The sequence below is a fragment of the Zophobas morio genome, unplaced genomic scaffold, assembly GCF_036711695.1.
Source record: "Zophobas morio isolate AGI-343-1 ecotype UQ-CSIRO unplaced genomic scaffold, CSIRO_AGI_Zmor_V1 ptg000012l, whole genome shotgun sequence".
NCBI classification, from domain to species: Eukaryota; Metazoa; Arthropoda; class Insecta; order Coleoptera; family Tenebrionidae; genus Zophobas; species Zophobas morio.
In genome coordinates this window covers 15,727,773-15,747,712 of record NW_026972117.1, presented here as the reverse complement: position 1 = coordinate 15,747,712, position 19,940 = coordinate 15,727,773, and the positions used below count along the sequence as shown (strand labels likewise).

The 19,940-nt window shown below is 34.7% G+C and overlaps 2 protein-coding genes across 5 annotated transcripts in view; one reads left to right on the top strand and one right to left on the bottom strand.

Annotated features, from left to right (window-relative positions):
* Nucleotides 1-1,990: 1,990 nt before the first annotated feature.
* LOC135127892 (uncharacterized) lies at nucleotides 1,991-5,764 on the bottom strand. Its single transcript, XM_064054560.1, has 2 exons — nucleotides 5,674-5,764; nucleotides 1,991-5,612 (listed from the first exon to the last, which is right to left on the bottom strand). Exon 2 carries the CDS (start codon nucleotides 5,610-5,612, stop codon nucleotides 2,127-2,129), a length of 3,486 nt encoding a protein of 1,161 aa, XP_063910630.1. The 5' UTR covers nucleotides 5,674-5,764; the 3' UTR covers nucleotides 1,991-2,126.
* A 1,016-nt stretch (nucleotides 5,765-6,780) lies between these two features.
* Nucleotides 6,781-19,940, top strand: part of Sls (sallimus) — a 195,337-nt gene continuing 182,177 nt past the window's right edge. For 2 of the 4 annotated variants that reach the window (XM_064054555.1, XM_064054554.1), the window contains exons 1-3: nucleotides 6,783-6,897; nucleotides 8,975-9,138; nucleotides 16,643-16,835. In XM_064054555.1, the coding sequence (XP_063910625.1) occupies nucleotides 8,978-9,138; nucleotides 16,643-16,835 (354 nt within the window). In that variant the 5' untranslated portion in view covers nucleotides 6,783-6,897; nucleotides 8,975-8,977. Of the gene's footprint in view, nucleotides 6,898-8,974; nucleotides 9,139-16,642; nucleotides 16,836-19,940 lie in introns of all 4 variants that reach the window. The other 2 variants (XM_064054558.1, XM_064054556.1) reach the window with 2 other exon arrangements.

Sequence of the window (19,940 nt, the reverse complement as noted above, 5' to 3'; positions counted from 1 at the left end):
TCAAACTGCAAAAGAACATTTTGTAGTGTATGAAAATAAACTTAAATGTACTTAATGACATGAAGTGCAATGTGATTGACGTGCACAAGAAAATGGAATTGGTTATTATATGAGTATAAAATTTCTAATGAATCGCTTGCCAAGACTTACAATATGAATGATCTTGGAGTTCTCTTTGATAGCTGCCTTAGTTTTTTTTAATAAACGTGTAGCCGGGATAGTAAATAGCTTCATCAAGATATTCGGGTTGATTATAATATGCTTCGGTAGTATGGTCCCGTGGTATAAAATCCATAAGAGAAATATTCAAAAATTGCCAAAAAGATTCTTAAAGTATTTGTATTTCAAAAAACATGGTGTTTATTCAGTACGGGGCATTATTGATCCTTTTCTATTAGACGAATTTACCATGCAGTCATTATAGATCTGTAGATTTAATTTCGTTACTAATATAATCATTATTGATATTGATTTTATTTTATTTTATTTACTTATGACTGTTGGGTAATAAACGTTATTATTATTATTTATTATTAATATTAAAACCAGTTACAAGACTTTTTATAACAGAACAATAGCTGTGTTAGTTCATGTAATTCTATCGAATTATAGTTTTAATAATATTTTTAATTCAGTTTTGTAAATAGATGTTATGCCTATCTGATTCGTAAATAATTGTGTAAGTAGCACTTATGGCTGCTTTACAACACAAAGTGAACAAAATTTAACCTCAAACTAAAAAATAAAGAAGAAATAATAATATTGTTGCAAAAAACTAAACGGGTTCCTTTTGAAAACATGTACTTTCGGTTACTCATTATAATTACAAGAAGCACAATCCTTGACGGCACATTTTACTCATATGTGTGCATCTTTCTCTTTGTTTCGAATGCTGTACGTTTTAAATAAATATAATCTTCAATCGCAAAAAGATTACGGAAAATTAACTTGGCTCAAATTTTTGCCACAGAAACTGTTACGTCAACTGCCCTGTCGTCTACAATCGCTACTGTTTCTGGAAAAACTACCAATCTGTACTTTAGTTTCGGACATTACTAGTCCAATAAAATCGTCAACAGACGACAGACGAGCATACGGAGATGGGAACCTACTTTCTCCGATCCTAGGAGGCAAAGTAGCCCAAGAGCTATAAGGTTATAACTATGACCATCATAAAAGTAGTTGACCGCAAATAAATACCCTCTTTGTGTGGTTCGCACTAAGCTTACCGGTTGGCAATAAATAGTCTTCTAAACATTTCTTGCTTAGAATTAGATATTTAGTGAAAGTCGCGCCTGAACGAAACGACAGCAGTCGGTCGAACTGCAGTAGACAAGTTATTTAAGAACCTAAAACCTTTTCTATTGTAAACAACTTAACTTCGACACAATGGGATAATTTTAAGATGACCATATAACCTAATACCTTTTGGTTTACTATACGAGACATTTGGAAAGCACGAAATTAGCCCTTAGTTAAAGAGACCCTATTATAATATTTTCGGACCTGACGCTCGGCAAGTACAAAGGATCTACGTTTTCGTTTTCGCGTTCAATAAACGCTTGCAATGATAATCTCAGTGCTAGATCATATAGTAAAAACGGTCGATTTGTATACAATAAAATTTTACAATGTCATCACAAAGGGTTGGCTAAGCTGTACGCCCACTGAGTATCCCACCGGCCTGGCATGCGTCGCTTCTATCCAACTAGAAGAAGGGTAGCGAAGAACCGCTCGGATTACTGGTCTTCTGTCTGTCCAGTTTTAAAATTGCAGTTTATGATGGGTATGACCCACTGTGAAGTTAATTGGCTTAAACTATCATAAAAATTTTTTGTATAGAAAAGGAAAGCTGTTACTATATTTGGTGCTTTGATGGATAAAATTACAGTTCTACTTCTTGTACTCATGTGTTTTTTGTGTGCAGCAATGTACGCAGACGGTACCCATTAATACCAGGAGAGCGTCTCGTTACCGATATAAAAACAGATTTTTTGAAAAAAAAATTATTTAGTTTAATAAGGAAACGATTTTCTGATATCTTAAATCACAAATTTTTCAAAACACTGTACATAATAATTATTTATAAACATAATTACAATTATTTACAAACAACAATTTCTAATTTAGAAATGTTTTGGTTCGCCCCATCCCAAGAATTCGTAGATGACAGCCAAAGTTTCGTCGACTTTGACACCGAAATCTCTGAGACGTTGAGCAAGGCGTTGAACTTCATCGATGGCACGAACTTCTTCAACGAGAGCATGAGCTTCCTCACTGGACACTTCAGTGTACAAAGCTTGGAAGTCGGGGCTGTTTTGGAGTTTGTCGTTCAACAAAGCGATGAGATCGTCAACAGGAATAATGGCTTCGATTTCGTCAAGGAGAGGTCTGAGAGATCCATTTTCATCAGGTTCGATTCCAGGAGCGGCACCAGCAATGAGATTGTGGATCCAATCAATGATGTCTGTCACTGGGAGACCAGCATCGGTAAGGTATTGGATAAAGTCTTGAACGGCAGGCTTGGAGCCGACTTCGTCAACAAGGGCTTCCCATTCAGGTCCTTGAAGATAGATAACAACAGCGGCAAAAGCACCATCGGTTTGCAGGTGATCGTCAGCAATGGCTTTGATGTCGTCAAGTGGCAGAAGGTCCAAAAAGTCTTGGAGGTCATCAATCAAGCTTCTGGGGGATTTTTTAACAACTGGTTCACCCCAACCCAAGAATTCGTAGATGACAGCCAAGGTTTCGTCGACTTTGACACCGAAATCTCTGAGACGTTGAGCAAGGCGTTGGACTTCATCGATGGCACGAACTTCTTCAACGAGAGCATGAGCTTCCTCACTGGACACTTCAGTGTACAAAGCTTGGAAGTCGGGGCTGTTTTGGAGTTTGTCGTTCAACAAAGCGATGAGATCGTCAACAGGAATAATGGCTTCGATTTCGTCAAGGAGAGGTCTGAGAGATCCATTTTCATCAGGTTCGATTCCAGGAGCGGCACCAGCAATGAGATTGTGGATCCAATCAATGATGTCTGTCACTGGGAGACCAGCATCGGTAAGGTATTGGATAAAGTCTTGAACGGCAGGCTTGGAGCCGACTTCGTCGACGAGGGCTTCCCATTCAGGTCCTTGAAGGTAGATAACAACAGCGGCAAAAGCACCATCGGTTTGCAGATGATCGTCAGCAATGGCTTTGATGTCGTCAAGGGGCAGAAGGTCCAAAAAATCTTGGAGATCATCAATCAAGCTTCTGGGGGATTTTTTAACAACTGGTTCACCCCAACCCAAGAATTCGTAGATGACAGCCAAAGTTTCGTCGACTTTGACACCGAAATCTCTGAGACGTTGAGCAAGGCGTTGAACTTCATCGATGGCACGAACTTCTTCAACGAGAGCATGAGCTTCCTCACTGGACACTTCAGTGTACAAAGCTTGGAAGTCGGGGCTGTTTTGGAGTTTGTCGTTCAACAAAGCGATGAGATCGTCAACAGGAATAATGGCTTCGATTTCGTCAAGGAGAGGTCTGAGAGATCCATTTTCATCAGGTTCGATTCCAGGAGCGGCACCAGCAATGAGATTGTGGATCCAATCAATGATGTCTGTCACTGGGAGACCAGCATCGGTAAGGTATTGGATAAAGTCTTGAACGGCAGGCTTGGAGCCGACTTCGTCGACGAGGGCTTCCCATTCAGGTCCTTGAAGATAGATAACAACAGCGGCAAAAGCACCATCGGTTTGCAGGTGATCGTCAGCAATGGCTTTGATGTCGTCAAGTGGCAGAAGGTCCAAAAAGTCTTGGAGGTCATCAATCAAGCTTCTGGGGGATTTTTTAACAACTGGTTCACCCCAACCCAAGAATTCGTAGATGACAGCCAAGGTTTCGTCGACTTTGACACCGAAATCTCTGAGACGTTGAGCAAGGCGTTGGACTTCATCGATGGCACGAACTTCTTCAACGAGAGCATGAGCTTCCTCACTGGACACTTCAGTGTACAAAGCTTGGAAGTCGGGGCTGTTTTGGAGTTTGTCGTTCAACAAAGCGATGAGATCGTCAACAGGAATAATGGCTTCGATTTCGTCAAGGAGAGGTCTGAGAGATCCATTTTCATCAGGTTCGATTCCAGGAGCGGCACCAGCAATGAGATTGTGGATCCAATCAATGATGTCTGTCACTGGGAGACCAGCATCGGTAAGGTATTGGATAAAGTCTTGAACGGCAGGCTTGGAGCCGACTTCGTCGACGAGGGCTTCCCATTCAGGTCCTTGAAGGTAGATAACAACAGCGGCAAAAGCACCATCGGTTTGCAGATGATCGTCAGCAATGGCTTTGATGTCGTCAAGGGGCAGAAGGTCCAAAAAATCTTGGAGATCATCAATCAAGCTTCTGGGGGATTTTTTAACAACTGGTTCACCCCAACCCAAGAATTCGTAGATGACAGCCAAAGTTTCGTCGACTTTGACACCGAAATCTCTGAGACGTTGAGCAAGGCGTTGAACTTCATCGATGGCACGAACTTCTTCAACGAGAGCATGAGCTTCCTCACTGGACACTTCAGTGTACAAAGCTTGGAAGTCGGGGCTGTTTTGGAGTTTGTCGTTCAACAAAGCGATGAGATCGTCAACAGGAATAATGGCTTCGATTTCGTCAAGGAGAGGTCTGAGAGATCCATTTTCATCAGGTTCGATTCCAGGAGCGGCACCAGCAATGAGATCGTGGATCCAAGCAATGATGTCTGTCACTGGGAGACCAGCATCGGTAAGGTATTGGATAAAGTCTTGAACGGCAGGCTTGGAGCCGACTTCGTCAACGAGGGCTTCCCATTCAGGTCCTTGAAGGTAGATAACAACAGCGGCAAAAGCACCATCGGTTTGCAGATGATCGTCAGCAATGGCTTTGATGTCGTCGAGTGGCAGAAGGTCCAAAAAATCTTGGAGGTCATCAATCAAGCTTCTGGGGGATTTTTTAACAACTGGTTCACCCCAACCCAAGAATTCGTAGATGACAGCCAAAGTTTCGTCGACTTTGACACCGAAATCTCTGAGACGTTGAGCAAGGCGTTGAACTTCATCGATGGCACGGACTTCTTCAACGAGAGCATGAGCTTCCTCACTGGACACTTCAGTGTACAAAGCTTGGAAGTCAGGGCTGTTTTGGAGTTTGTCGTTCAACAAAGCAATGAGATCGTCAACAGGGAGGATGGCTTCGATTTCGTCAAGGAGAGGTCTGAGAGATCCATCTTCATCAGGTTCAATTCCAGGAGCGGCTCCAGCAATGAGATCGTGGATCCAAGCAATGATGTCTGTCACTGGGAGACCAGCATCGGTAAGGTATTGGATAAAGTCTTGAACGGCAGGCTTGGAGCCGACTTCGTCGACGAGGGCTTCCCATTCAGGTCCTTGAAGGTAGATAACAACAGCGGCAAAAGCACCATCGGTTTGCAGATGATCGTCAGCAATGGCTTTGATGTCGTCAAGTGGCAGGAGGTCCAAAAAGTCTTGCAGGTCGTCAATCAGGCTTCTGGGGACATGCTTGTGGTGCACCGGACTATGGGGTCTAGGAGCACCAAAGCTAAGACCAACAAGCGCAAGGAACACAAAAATCGTCTTCATCTGTGAAAGAAACAGGAATTATTTATTAATTTATGTTTTTTGTTTTAATTTCATTTGTTACCTTTGCTAGCTTTGAAGTCGCACTGATAAATTGGTTTGAGACGTGCAGTTTTTATAGGCCCATTTTTGCTGTAAATGATAGTACTTCGTACTTTGATCATGTGCATAATTAAACTAAGCCATCATTTTTTCCCAATAATCTGGAATTAGGCAATCTCAAGTGGTACTTGAAAAATTGCAGTGATCTTAATAAACACACTTCAAACACTATCTATGCATGTGATAGTTGCGATTGAATAGTACTACCAGTGAGCTTCATTTTTTTTTTCTAAAATATATATTTTTATATGTTCCTTCTGTAAAGGTTAAATATGTGTGTTTTGAATGCATTAATTTTTCATGTCCATTTTTCAGAATCAATTTCACTTATTCGAAGTACTTCAGACAAAAGATCAATTTTAGAAACCACTTATATTACGAACATTTGGTTAGATAGTTAGATCCTCAAGTAGAGATAAGAACCATGACCCTTATGAATTCAGGTGTCACCTGGCTGCTAATTATGGTAACACATTATTATCTCGAGTGTTTATGACAAATTTTAAAAACCAGATGTACATCCATACTTTGACCTCTGTTCTTTATTGAACAAGATCTTTTCGAGTAGAACCCGGTTAGAACTTTAGATTCTCCGATTAGGTGATTCCGCGGCCCAAAATTATTAATTTTTAGTTAAGATAGCTTTCGAAGTTCATTGCCAAGAATACGGCGTTTCAGCCTGCATAATTAGTGATTTAGAGGTACTAAACACCGTCAGTACCCCCTGGGGTTGACAAGGCTGTGCTACTTTCGTATTGGTGTGGTACCATTGAATCGCATATCGATGGTTGTGTATTGCAATGCTGCGTGATCGGTGTCGAGGTACCGTTGGAATGCCGCAGGCAGTCGCTGGTACTTTGCCTAGACATTCTACCATTTTTCCTGAAAAGACTTTTAGGGGTTTCATACTCCTTGTCCGATTTTCTGACGGATTAATGTCAACTAAGTTGGCATTCAACTACCGACGAATCAATATTTATTGGTGTTCTCGCCCAAGCAGCGATCTCTCGCGCGCATTGGTCAAATACCGTGACATACTCTGGGTCCGGTCTTGTAAATGTCTAGCATCGAGCGAACCACTGGCAGTACCATGACGGTGGTACCGCGCGAGCTGACGTGCCCATAATAACAGTGCAAGAATGTGACACGAAGATTGGGATCGTTGGGTAGTTGGTGGCATTTGCCGGTAAGCAATGCAAAAGAAATTAACCGCCGAGTGTGCTTTGTGATAATAATGATAATAACAAACCACTTGTGTGTAATTGATTTGAATCAAAAGGGTTTGTGAAATATGTAAAAACTGATAGTGAGAACAATACGCTGTGGTGTCGCAAACACTTGTTTTTCGTTAATTTTTATTATCTTGCATTTGCCGAAAATAGCGTATGGAGATTTTTGGAGTTATAATTACTCACGGCTCCGGGATTAGCAGTGAGTACGAGACGTCTTACCGTGAGTCATGAAGTGTTTACTATTTTTTGGGGAAAAATTTGTGTTGCTACGAAAGGAAATGTTGGAACATTGAGTAATAAATAAACCTTCGGCTTATAATATTATCAAGGTTTAATTTTTACGAATCGGTTGCGTGTCTGGCGAAATAAAATTCTTAATTGTGTGCTCACGCCGGTTTACTACGGTGAAGCAGAAATAGGGAAATGTTTGATTGAAAACATGATCGAATTTATGAACTTGATGCCTAACAGAGCGGATAAAATTATGTGGACAGTTCACTGACAAAGTATCAGTTTACTTTTTTGTTGGTAACTGTATATTCTACACATTCCAATTAAGTATATTAACTTTCATTTGAATATAGTAGCTTAAAGTCTACTTGGGCTTTTTTTTTTTCAATTTTTTATCAACGGGTACCGGTTATAATTTCACCCAACAGTGTGTAGATTTAAAAATTTTCTTATAATTTCTTGTTCAATAGTAATCAGCAACTGTATTGTCAAGTGGCATTTTCTAAAATTTTTGTTACACTATCTGATACAAGTTTGCATTACAGGATTTTGAAACCGGAAGCACTACTATTAAATTTATTATGTTCGTAAGTGAACTTTTTTTTGTATAATATTCTCCATCGCATAATTTGCTTCCTAAATAGGTAACGGTTATAAAGTAATTTGATAGAATACACTGTACATGTGTGTATATATATAGTTCCAGTTAGATGATTATAACAGTTAAAAATGTATGTTTATTCAGCAATGCCCTTTGTTTCATATTAAAAAATTGAATAGAAAATTTTATTTATTTCTTTTGAATGACAATTTTGTAAGATTCTCAAAAATAACCCAAGACAAGTATTTTGAAAATTTCATGCAATTTCTCATTGTGTGACGTTTAGTCAGAACTAATTTCATGGTTACTTCATTGTCATTAAGATAAACGATTTTTTTTATCTCCTTGGAATATCGTCGTCAGATTATCTCCCTTCCGGACACTTAACCTACAATTTTCCGCTTGCAAACAGATAGAAGCAGTAAAAAAGAATCATTCAAGCAACAAGAGGAACGAACTACTTAAAGCGGAAAAACATTAAGGTGTGGAAAGAAGGTTCTAAAATGGTTCACATTTCTAGAGTAAAAGGAAGAGGTGTATAATTTTTAAACGTTATGTTTGTTGTGTGACCACATATATTGACGTATTTCTGGGGAAGAACCCATAGTTATTAATGCCAATATCGTTATTTTTACGACTGTTTTCGATCATATGGTATTTGACGTGTTTGTCTAGTAGGGATCTTTTTGTAAATTGTTTACGTATAACGATTCAAAGGAATTTTATTTAAAGCAGTTAAAAAACAGTGCATGCAACTAATAAATTATAAGTAATAAACAAAGCGGATTCATAACACACAAGTACTTTAGTCTGTACCATTTTTTAAAATTTGAATCCAATACATCTCCCACTACGATTTTAATGAACACTTAATGAATTTAGTACATATTCTATTAGAACGTGTTTTATTAAATTGTCAGACACTAAACTTGAACTTTTACTAAGTATACAGAAGAGGTTCTCCAAATGTGACAGAACCTCTAAAAATACCCGTCGTTACAACATTATCTAGTAATTTTCCCGATTTAGACCAGATCGTAAATTTATCGATCTACACAATTCGAAAAATCTCCATACACATTTAGAGATAAAAAATACACTTTGACATCTCGAGTGTTCTGTATCACTTTTATCTAAACGATTAATCTCTTTGTGACATTTTGAATATACAACCGCTAAAAATAATTTTTATTGTCAAGGTCATGGAACTGAGACCCGGTATATCATGTCTGCAGGGGCGTACTGTCGTGCTACCCGGAGGGCATGATAAGGAAGGGCGCCCCATTTTCCTGGTCAACCTGCCGACTGAAAGTCGGCCCCCCAACATCGTTCCGTCTCTTCAGTACCTTCTTTCGATATTCAGGTAATGAAAATGTGTTTGTTTATCTATGAAACAAGAAGTTGTCCTCGGTGAGGTATTTTGCAACTACTGCATTATTTATGAATCGATCGTACATTAAACGAGTGTTGAACTTGCCCAAAAACAGCAAAATCGATTCATTGAGTGTGAAGTTCAATGAAAAATGTAGGCGGTTTTATAGTTTTCTTATTCACTGACACATAATAGTTTCTTTTTTAGAATTTTGTTCGCGATGTGGTTAATATCGTGCTTGTTTTTGGAAAATTACACCAATTTATTTAAGTGTTTATTCTGCAATAAGTGGCAATTGAGATGACAACAGCTTCAAAATAATGAGCATTTACGCCTGTGTGCCAAAAACTGTCGAGTCATTCCATTTTATAAAAATCTAATCGATAAGAAAATACGAACTGTGACGAATTTTGACGTGGGGCTAAGTCTGAAGTGTTTACTATTATTTTGCAAAATTTGGTCAAAATAGGAATCTAGACATTGGCACAGACAAAGAAAGTGTTTTCGAACTTCAATTTTGAATAGGGCTATGACACCTTTATCGCGATGCCGCTGATAATAACTAAAAATCGGTGATTATCGGTTTTGGTTTTGAAAAAAGTGGGTACTTTATTGTCTGAAACTAACAATTGAACTTAATTAATTATGCATTAATAAACACTTTATCACACTTTGAAATAAATGTGTTTGGTCATTTTTGTTTGTATATTTGCTTCGAATGGTTAGTTATTAAATTAGTACAAATTGTACACGTTAAAAGGAAAAATTAAAAATTTTTTTTAGGTGTTAAGCTAAATTTTACTTCCTTTCAAAAACAGTGTTACCATAAAAATTATCTTGATACACTGTGACAGAACTGACTTCCAGCCACAATTTATAATACCAGTTTAGTATTTTTTTGAAAGGAAACACCCTATATATTTTTACAGATTTAGATTATGATAAAAGAGAAAAAACGACGGCAGATGTAAAGGTTAACAAGATATTGAAGTACGTTTCTAAGGAACAATAGGTTACTTTTAAAGATTCACAGCTTTACCATTTTTAAAGATAGACGTTTGGATTTTATATAACATTTTATAGCTTACTTAGAGATAAATACAGGTGTCTCATCTAAATAAAATAAAAAACCGACAGTTTGCAAATTCAATCACCCTATATAAATATGTTAAAACACTGTTCATTTTTTGTTTATCAAATAACATAACTAAAAGTTTTTGTGCAAAATTCCAGATTCCATTTTTAAATATGGTGGTATCAGGAAATAAAAAAAACTTTCGTTTGTTCATTAGTAGGGTTTTTAAAACCTCTATTACAATATTTTATAGAAAAATAAACAGAGATGCGCGCGTTGTTGGGGGTATCAACTGAATTAAATTTTGATTTTTCAGTTTTTTCAAATAGGACACCTGTACTTTATTATTGCTTTTTACTTTTACTTAATATTTGTTCTCTCTTTTTCAATGTGAAAATCAAAATAACTATCAACATTAAATATAGAAAATACTTAAAAAATAGAGAAAGGAAACAAGATCCAGCGATAAAATATTTGAACATTTAAAAAAAAAATTTATAAACACTATCTACAAATTAAGAGCCAATTTCATTTATAGCACACCAAAGCGCGTCTGTGTACAAAATATTGTACACAGGTTTTAAAAATAATCCAAGTGTTTGCTTTTTTTTATAAACACTTCCATTATACGAAACTTCAAGAATATTGGAATAACGTGGAACGTTGCATTGGAATTTCAAAAATAAAGATTACGAAGGGGTCAATTAGAATATGTAAAAAATATGTAGGCTGTATCATTAAAAAAAAAACTAATTTGTGCATTTATGCATCAAACCTAGAACATTCTATACAGACGAAAATAATTTTTAAATGTATGCTACTCAGAGGACCCTACAACGTTAGTCTGTGACTTTTTGTTTATTCTCTATAATTAGTGAAATATCGCTTTTTAGTGACTCACCCTGTATACTATATTCTTAAAGATACCTTTTTTGATATGTATAGATGTTTTAGAGCCACATTATAATCGAATTGTACCAGTTGCACAATTTTATATTTTTAATGATGTAATTTTTAAAAATAGTAGTGAAATTGAACAAAAATGCTGACAAATATCTATATAAAAAATAATAACGTATTTTTCTTTCTTTCTGAACAAAAATATAAACTCTTGGTACAAATATGATTCGCCTTGACCAACTTTAGTAATGTGATAAAAAATTTTCACAATGTTGACAAGTGTCAAATTTGACAAGTGACAGATCTAAAGAATTGTCAGGCGAGATCAACCGCTTCATTTGAATTTTTGCTAAATTAATTAATCTGTCAATTAATTGTCAAACTTTGAATCAAATTTTAACGTTTATTTCTTTAAAGCACAAAGGATATCTAAAAATGTGGACTCCAGAATTTCGATATATCTAATAAGAGATTTTATTCAAGTTCTAGTGCCAAAAAACTGTATTTTTCGAAAGTGTCAAATTAATTTATTTCATTTTCGCAGTTCTAGAAAAATAGAAATTTTTGACGAAATAAGGTCGAAAAAAATTCTGGCAATTTTCGAAAGTTCTCGGGAAGACGTAAAAATTTCAGTTTGTTGCTGAAAAATTGAGCTTTTGGAGAAATTGCTAAAAATTCTTGGATATAGGTACGATCAGCTGAATCGAAAAATATAACGCGTTGATGATCCCTGATTACGATTTTCGAAGTATAGTGGATTTAGAAGTAACATTTTTAAAATATCCCAAAAAAATGTTAATTTCATATTTTGGAAAAACAGCAGGAATTTTCGAAAAAATAAACCCGAAATAAATTTGTAGAAATCAACGAAAGATCTGTTTTGGCAATTTTCGAAAGTTCTCCGGGAAAGATAAAAAATTTCAAAAAGGCGATTATTGTAAAAGTGAGCTTTTGGCGTAGTTGTTAAAATATCAACAAAAAATTCTCAAATTAAGATTTTTCAAATGTCCTAAAAATTCATTGATTTTATTTTAGCTATTTTGCAAAAATACTAGGAATCTTCGAAAAAATAAAGCCGAAAAAACTTGTAGAAGTCGAAATCAACAAAATAATCTCTTTCGGGAATTTTCGAAAGTTCATACATGCTGAACCATTGAGCTTTTGGCGAAGTTACAAAAAATCTCCAAAAATTCTGGGATATAGATCTCGACGAACTGAATCCCTAATCAAGATTTTCGAAATATTTGATTTAAAAGCAACATTTTTAAAATATCTGAAACATTAATTTCTTCCATTTTGACTAAATATTTTGGAGAAATAGTAGGAATTTTCGATGAAATGAAGCCGAAAAAACTTGTTGAAATCCTAATTAACAAAATAACCTCTTTTGGAAATTTTCGAAAATTCTTAGGGAAAATGTCAAAAATTTCATACAGGCGGTCATGGAAAAATTGAACTTCTGGCGAAGTTGTTAAAATATCTACAAACAATTCTGAGATATAGATCTCGATGAGCTGAATTGAAAACCAACGTGTTCAGGATACAGGACCAAGATTTTCGAAATACTGTTCAATTTCAAATTAAATTTTTTGAAATATTCCAAAAATTAATTTATTTCATTTTGGCTATTTTGGAAAAATATTAGGAATCGTCGAGGAAATAAAGTCGAAGAGACTTGTAAAAATCGAAATCAACAAAAGAACCTCGTTTGGAAATTTTCGAAAGTTCTCGAGGAAAGTTCAAAAATTTCTTATAGGCTGAAAAATTGAGCTTTTGGCGAAATTTCAAAAAAATTTAGAAAAAATCCTAGGATATGGAACTCGACCTGAATCGAAAAACACAACGTGCTTGGTATTCTGGAAAAACAGTAGGAATTTTCGAAGAAATAAAGCCGAAAAAACTTGTAAAAGTCGAAATCAACAAAATAAGCTCTTTCGGCAATTTTCGAAAGTTCATACATGCTGAACCATTGAGCTTTTGGCGAAGCTACAAAAAAATCTCCAAAAATTGTGGGATATAGATCTCGACGAACTGAATCCCTAATCAAGATTTTCGAAATATTTGATTTAAAAGCAACATTTTTAAAATATTCGAAACATTAATTTCTTCCATTTTGACTATTTTGGAATAATAGTAGGAATTTTCGATGAAATAGAGCCCAAAAAACTTGTTGAAATCCGAATTAACAAAATAATCTCTTTTGGCAATTTTCGAAAATTCTTGGGGAAATGTCAAAAATTTCATACAGACGGTTATGGAAAAATTGAGCTTCTTGCGCAGTTGTTAAAATATCTACAAAAAATTCTGAGATATAGATCTCGACGAGTTGAATCGAAAACCAACGTGTTCATGATCTCGGATCAAGATTCTCGAAATACTGTTCAATTTCAAATTAAAAGTTTAGAAATATTCCAAAAATTCATTTATTTCATTTTGGCTATTTTGGTAAAATAGTAGGAATCTTCGAGGAAATAAAGTCGAAGAAACTTGTAAAAATCGAAATCAACAAAAGAACCTCGTTTGGAAATTTTCGAAAGTTTTCGAGGAAAGTTCAAAAATTTCTTGCAGGCTGAAAAATTGAGCTTTTGGCGAAGTTGCAAAAAAATTTAGGAAAAATTCTGGGATATTGAACTCGACCTGAATCGAAAAACACAACGTGCTGGGTATTCTGGAAAATAGTAGGAATTTTCGAAGAAATAAAGCCGAAAAAACTTGTAGAAGTCGAAATCAACAAAATAATCTCTTTGGGCAATTTTCGAAAGTTCATACATGCTGAACCATTGAGCTTTTGGCGAAGTTACAAAACAATCTCAAAAATTCTGGGATAAAGATCTCGACGAACTGAATCTCTAATCAAGATTTTCGAAATATTTGATTTAAAAGCAACACTTTTAAAATATCCGAAACATTAATTTTTTCCATTTTGACTATTTTGGAATAATAGTAGGAATTTTCGATGAAATGAAGCCGAAAAAACTTGTTGAAATCCGAATTAACAGCATAATCCCTTTTAGCAATTTTTGAAAATTCTTGGGGAAATGTTAAAAATTTCATACAGGCGGTTATGGAAAAATTGAGCTTCTGGCGAAGTTGTTAAAATATCTACAAAAAATTCTGAGATATACATCTCGATGAGCTGAATTGAAAACCAACGTGTTCAGGATACCGGACCAAGATTTTCGAAATACTGTTCAATTTCAAATTAAAATTTTTGAAATATCCCAAAAATTAATTTATTTCATTTTGGCTATTTTGGAAAAATATTAGGAATCGTCGAGGAAATAAAGTCGAAGAAACTTGTAAAAATCGAAATCAACAAAAGAACCTCGTTTGGAAATTTTCGAAAGTTTTCGAGGAAAGTTCAAAAATTTCTTACAGACTGAAGAATTGAGCTTTTGGCGAAGTTGCAAAAAAATGTAGAAAAAATTCTGGGATATTGAACTCGACCTGAATCGAAAAACACAACGTGCTGGGTATTCTGGAAAAATAGTAGAAATTTTCGAAGAAATAAAGCCGAAAAAACTTGTAGAAGTCGAAATCAACAAAATAATCTCTTTGGGCAATTTTCGAAAGTTCATACATGCTGAACCATTGAGCTTTTGGCGAAGTTACAAAACAATCTCAAAAATTCTGGGATATAGATCTCGACAACTGAATCTCTAATCAAGATTTTCGAAATATTTGATTTAAAAGCAACACTTTTAAAATATCCGAAACATTAATTTTTTCCATTTTGACTATTTTGGAATAATAGTAGGAATTTTCGATGAAATGAAGCCGAAAAAACTTGTTGAAATCCGAATTAACAACATAATCCCTTTTAGCAATTTTCGAAAATTCTTGGGGAAATGTTAAAAATTTCATACAGGCGGTTATGGAAAAATTAAGCTTCTGGCGAAGTTGTTAAAATATCTACAAAAAATTCTGAGATATAGATCTCGATGTGTTGAATTGAAAACCAACGTGTTCAGGATACCGGACCAAGATTTTCGAAATACTGTTCAATTTCAAATTAAAATTTTTGAAATATCCCAAAAATTAATTTATTTCATTTTGCTATTTTGGAAAAATATTAGGAATCGTCGAGGAAATAAAGTCGAAGAAACTTGTAAAAATCGAAATCAACAAAAGAACCTCGTTTGGAAATTTTCGAAAGTTTTCTAGGAAAGTTCAAAAATTTCTTACAGGCTGAAAAATTGAGCTTTTGGCAACGTTGCAAAAAAATTTAGAAAACATTCTGGGATATGGAACTCGACCTGAATCGAAAAACACAACGTGCTGGGTGTTCTGGAAGAATAGGAATTTTAGAAGAAATAAAGCCGAAAAAACTTGTAGAGGTCGAAATCAACAAAATAATCTCTTTCGGCAATTTTCGAAAGTTCATACATGCTGAACCATTGAGCTTTTGGCGAAGTTGCAAAAAATCTCCAAAAATTCTGGGATATAGATCTCGACGAACTGAATCCCTAATCAAGATTTTCGAAATATTTGATTTAAAAGTAACATTTTTAAAATATCCGGAACATTATTTTTTTCCATTTTGACTATTTTGGAAAAATAGTAGGAATTTTTGATGAAATGAAGCCAAAAAAACTTGTTGAAATCCGAATTAACAAAATAATCTCTTTTGGCAATTTTAGAAAATTCTTGGGGAAATGTCACAAATTTCATACAGGCGGTTATTGAAAAATTGAGTTTCTGGCTAAGTTGCCAAAAATCAACAAAAAGTCTGGGATCTCGACGAGCTAAGTCAAAAAACATCGCGTTGATGATCTCTGATCAAGATTTTCGAAATATTCCTCTTAGAAACCATATTTTTAAAATATCCGAAACATTAATTTATTCTATTCTGAAAAATAGTAGGAATTTTCGAAAGTTCTCGGGGAAAGGTCAAACCGTACTCACGGCCCTCTAGATGTAAATCATTTATTAATAGCGTGCATTAAGTATTTAAATTAAACTAGTAGATATAACTGTGTAGAGTGACCATAATTAATTATCTTTTTGCAAATTAATTCAACTTTTTGTGATAGTAATGGGGATTTTGCAATAAGTCAGTTATTTTTCATTGCTCACCCTTCAGATGATATTTTTTATTCTATCTTACTATTACTAATTATATGTTCTTCTATTGTGGAACAAACCCAATGTCAGATTAACTCTTGAATTATAGTTCCTGTAAAAATAAGTATGTATTATAGGAAAAAATGGGTCGAAGTTATTATTATTAATGAAATAAAAAAAAACACTAATGATACTCCATTTGAAAAACATGTTACAACTGCTACAAAAATCTGTTCCAATTAGAACCAGTTACGAAAAAAAGCAGAGAGAAATCGGGTCAAAAAAAACCATAAGTGCCACTTGTTTGCAAAAAAGAAATAACTACAATGCATTAAGTACCACCTCATTATCTGAAATTGTGTCACGTACAGACACATTAGAAACCTCATCCATCACAAATAAAAAACGACAAAAACACATTTCAGTTGGTTAATTTTTATTTTTTGGTTTTTAAAGCGAATCCAGTCGGACCCGCGGCGTCACCGTCCTGATCGACGCCCGGAAGGGTCCTTGGCGCGTGGCCCGGTCCTGCATTCGCCAAGTCAGCACCGTATTCGCCCAGGAAGAGCCCGCTCAAACCATAGTACTGCGTCCGGACGCCTTTTGGGACAAGCAGCGAGTGGAAAATTGTACGCAAACCGACGGCCAGGTAAAAATAATAACCGATAGGATTAAATTACGGTGCTCGAGTGTGAAGTTGCATCAACCTTTAATCTAAAAAAAACAAGCGAAAATAAAGCACTTCATATAATACCTGTAGATTACACTTTGAACAATAATTCTGGACTAATTGGGTTACTGGCGTTAGCAACAGTGGAATGGAGATGTTCAAGGTACAATTCGAGAGGGAGCTTAGGGGGATTTTGGATGTGAGATGTGGGTACAAAATTTTCCTAAAGGGGGTCATAAATAAATGTTGTTTGTAAAAAAATTAGTCACGGTTTGGCTAATTCTGCTAACCTTTGAGTCCATGGTTTAAAAGAGGATAATGCAAATGTTTATAATTTTCAAGTAAGAAATTTGATATACTTTGTTCTTTTACATGAATAACAGCGAGACGATTAAATCTTATAAATCTCGGCCAACACTCCTACTGTTGCTCCATATTTGGGCAAAATTTTCTAAAGATACATCTGTAGAAATGATGCAACCTACTTACTCCAAGTAACGGTTCGAAAGTCACTAGTTTTGAAACTGGTTTTAGCTTCGGACCTTTTGGGAGCGTTCTCGTAACGTGTTAATTACTGGCATTATTATGTTGAAAACCGAGTTGAAAGAACGATTATTTCTCATCAATTCTTGTACCATATTTTCCACTTTCACTCATAAATACTGTAAAATACACACAAGTCTATGAATTAATTCAGGAAACTGCTGATTTCAGTCACGCATCATTGTTTTCGTAACTCGCTTGAAGACTCCGGTTACTTTGACTTTCGTATAACACAAATGGGGCAATTATTGTGGAGAATATAAATGATCTTTCAACAGTTGTGACGAGTACGAACAATGAAAATTATCATAAATAGGAGTAGATCAATCTTTTACGCATATTTAAAAACGAAAACTTCTAGATCTTTCAAATTTGTTTCCACTTGTTTCGATCGTTTAAAAATATATATATTGAATGTATGTTTTCACTTTAGATAAACTAATGTGTTTATGTTATCGGTGAACATACAAGTAGTACTCAAATGATTTCGATCAAGGTGTTAAGATTTGAATCTTATTAACTTATGCAGCTAATTAATCAGAAAAACTATTGTTAAAAAACACTTGTGTGAATGCGCAGTATGTTTTTAAAAGTGCTTTGCTGTTTATGCACGTATCATGGTCATAATTTACCCAGATAGAGATATTTTATGGTGGTGACATTTTTCAGCGGTGACGTGTTCAATGAAATTGCTTTCCTAGAGAAGTGGCTGCAGAAAATTTTAACATTTTTGGAAGTTTCTGGTTTTATTTCACATTGAGATAGTTTCTAGTCAATGCGTTATTTTCCATTATTACCATTAATGTTATCTAGCTACCATGAAACAATTTTTTAATTACTCCATTGTCATTGTCGCATTAAAGAGTTTATTGATTTATTACTCGTTGTTGGTAATTGTTGCTTTCATAACTGTAAAACAGCAAAAGTGCTCCATCAAGGCTATTGCATAATTCAGATAAGTAAACAATAATTTTCATGCTTTAACAGTTTATGTTTCTTCGCGTTGACGTACATTTATTTCCATGACGTTCTCAAACACTTGAACTTTGTGGGTGGACTTTGGCTGAAATTTTGACACACTTTATTTAGGTCAAAGTTTAATGAAAATATCTTAAAATCAGATCTCGGTGCTTTTCATGTCTAAAAAATACTAGTACTTTCCATGAGAACTAGTAATCTCGTATGAACTTGTTACTGATTGTTAATTATAAAAGTTATTACATATAATTATACACTTTCAACGATGTCTTCTTTGTAGCAATAAAACGGAAACCATTGCGTAAACAGGTAGTCGTACAACGAGACTTTCCAGTAGTTTGGATTTTTTGAAAAACATTTAATTAAGGCTATAATTAAATAAACTTCCTGGGATAAACTAGTGGCATGTGGTTCTAATTTTCAGTGAAATCCGCTACATATCGGTGAAATCCACAATTCGACTACAGCCTTTTAGCCTCCAAATTTGCAAATTTTTGTAGGGTGATATTAAAATTTATTAATTTCGACTAATACATATTTATGAATCTTTCTTTATTCATAATAATTTTATATATGGTCGTGTGTGGATAGTTGTTTATGTAGATCTTCCAAAAAAAGTGATCGTAACTTTTGCGTTTTTAACGACTGATGTAAATTGTTTGTTTATTAAAAAATTTCAAACCTTGCCTGCTTGAGCAAGAACCATATAAGTTTCTTCATTCGAAAAAATTTTTGACGTCATCAGAAAATTTGGCAATGTATTTCAAAAATTTTATTGAAATCAAATCAATGCTTACTGCGATACTTAGAAAAATACGTTATAAATAATATGGTAATGCTTTGAAACAATAAAATATTAATTAAATTGAAAGTGCAACGAAACGACACTCCCAATTGTTTTTATAGATAAATTATATTAATTTAGATGGCTGTAAAATAGCACTAATTACCACGTACTATGTAGTACTTTCAACGTACATTAGTTTTTCACTTTTCAAGCTTGAGGGCCAATCAAGTTTAGTTAAATTCTATCTAAATTACTGTTTTATCAAAATTTTCAATAAGATGCAAAAAGCTTGAAATATGCAAAAGTAGGTCTTCCATTTCACTTAAGATTTTTGCGAATAATTTATATGAAAACCAAAGTTCTAAATATTATTATATTTAACGATTATTTTGGTTGCAAGCTAAAAAGTGGAAAACGCAGCAATTTTTTAAGAAGTGCTTTATTCAGATACGAAAAACAAGTTTTCATTGCTAGATCAACGTAACTAAATCAATTTTTCAGTTTTAATTGTTAAAATCATCCTGACAGCACACAGTTTATGTGTGTAACTCGTTCGCGAAACTTTTTTCACTTCACTTTTGTGTGATAAAGTGCCACTTTACACACTAGTTACACAGATAACTGTTCACCAACTCAAACCAACACTGCAGACATTTTTTTAAATTTGTATTAGACTTGTTGAAATAGAATTTATCTTCTAAAGTGATTTAATGATTTGGAAAATGTTTCGCACTACATAATGGTGTCTTTCTGAGTACAATAGGTCATTAACGCAT

Bases quoted from the DNA above. Each gene is read 5' to 3' on its own strand.
- LOC135127892 (XM_064054560.1), bottom strand. From the start codon at position 5,612: ATGAAGACGATTTTTGTGTTCCTTGCGCTTGTTGGTCTTAGCTTTGGT.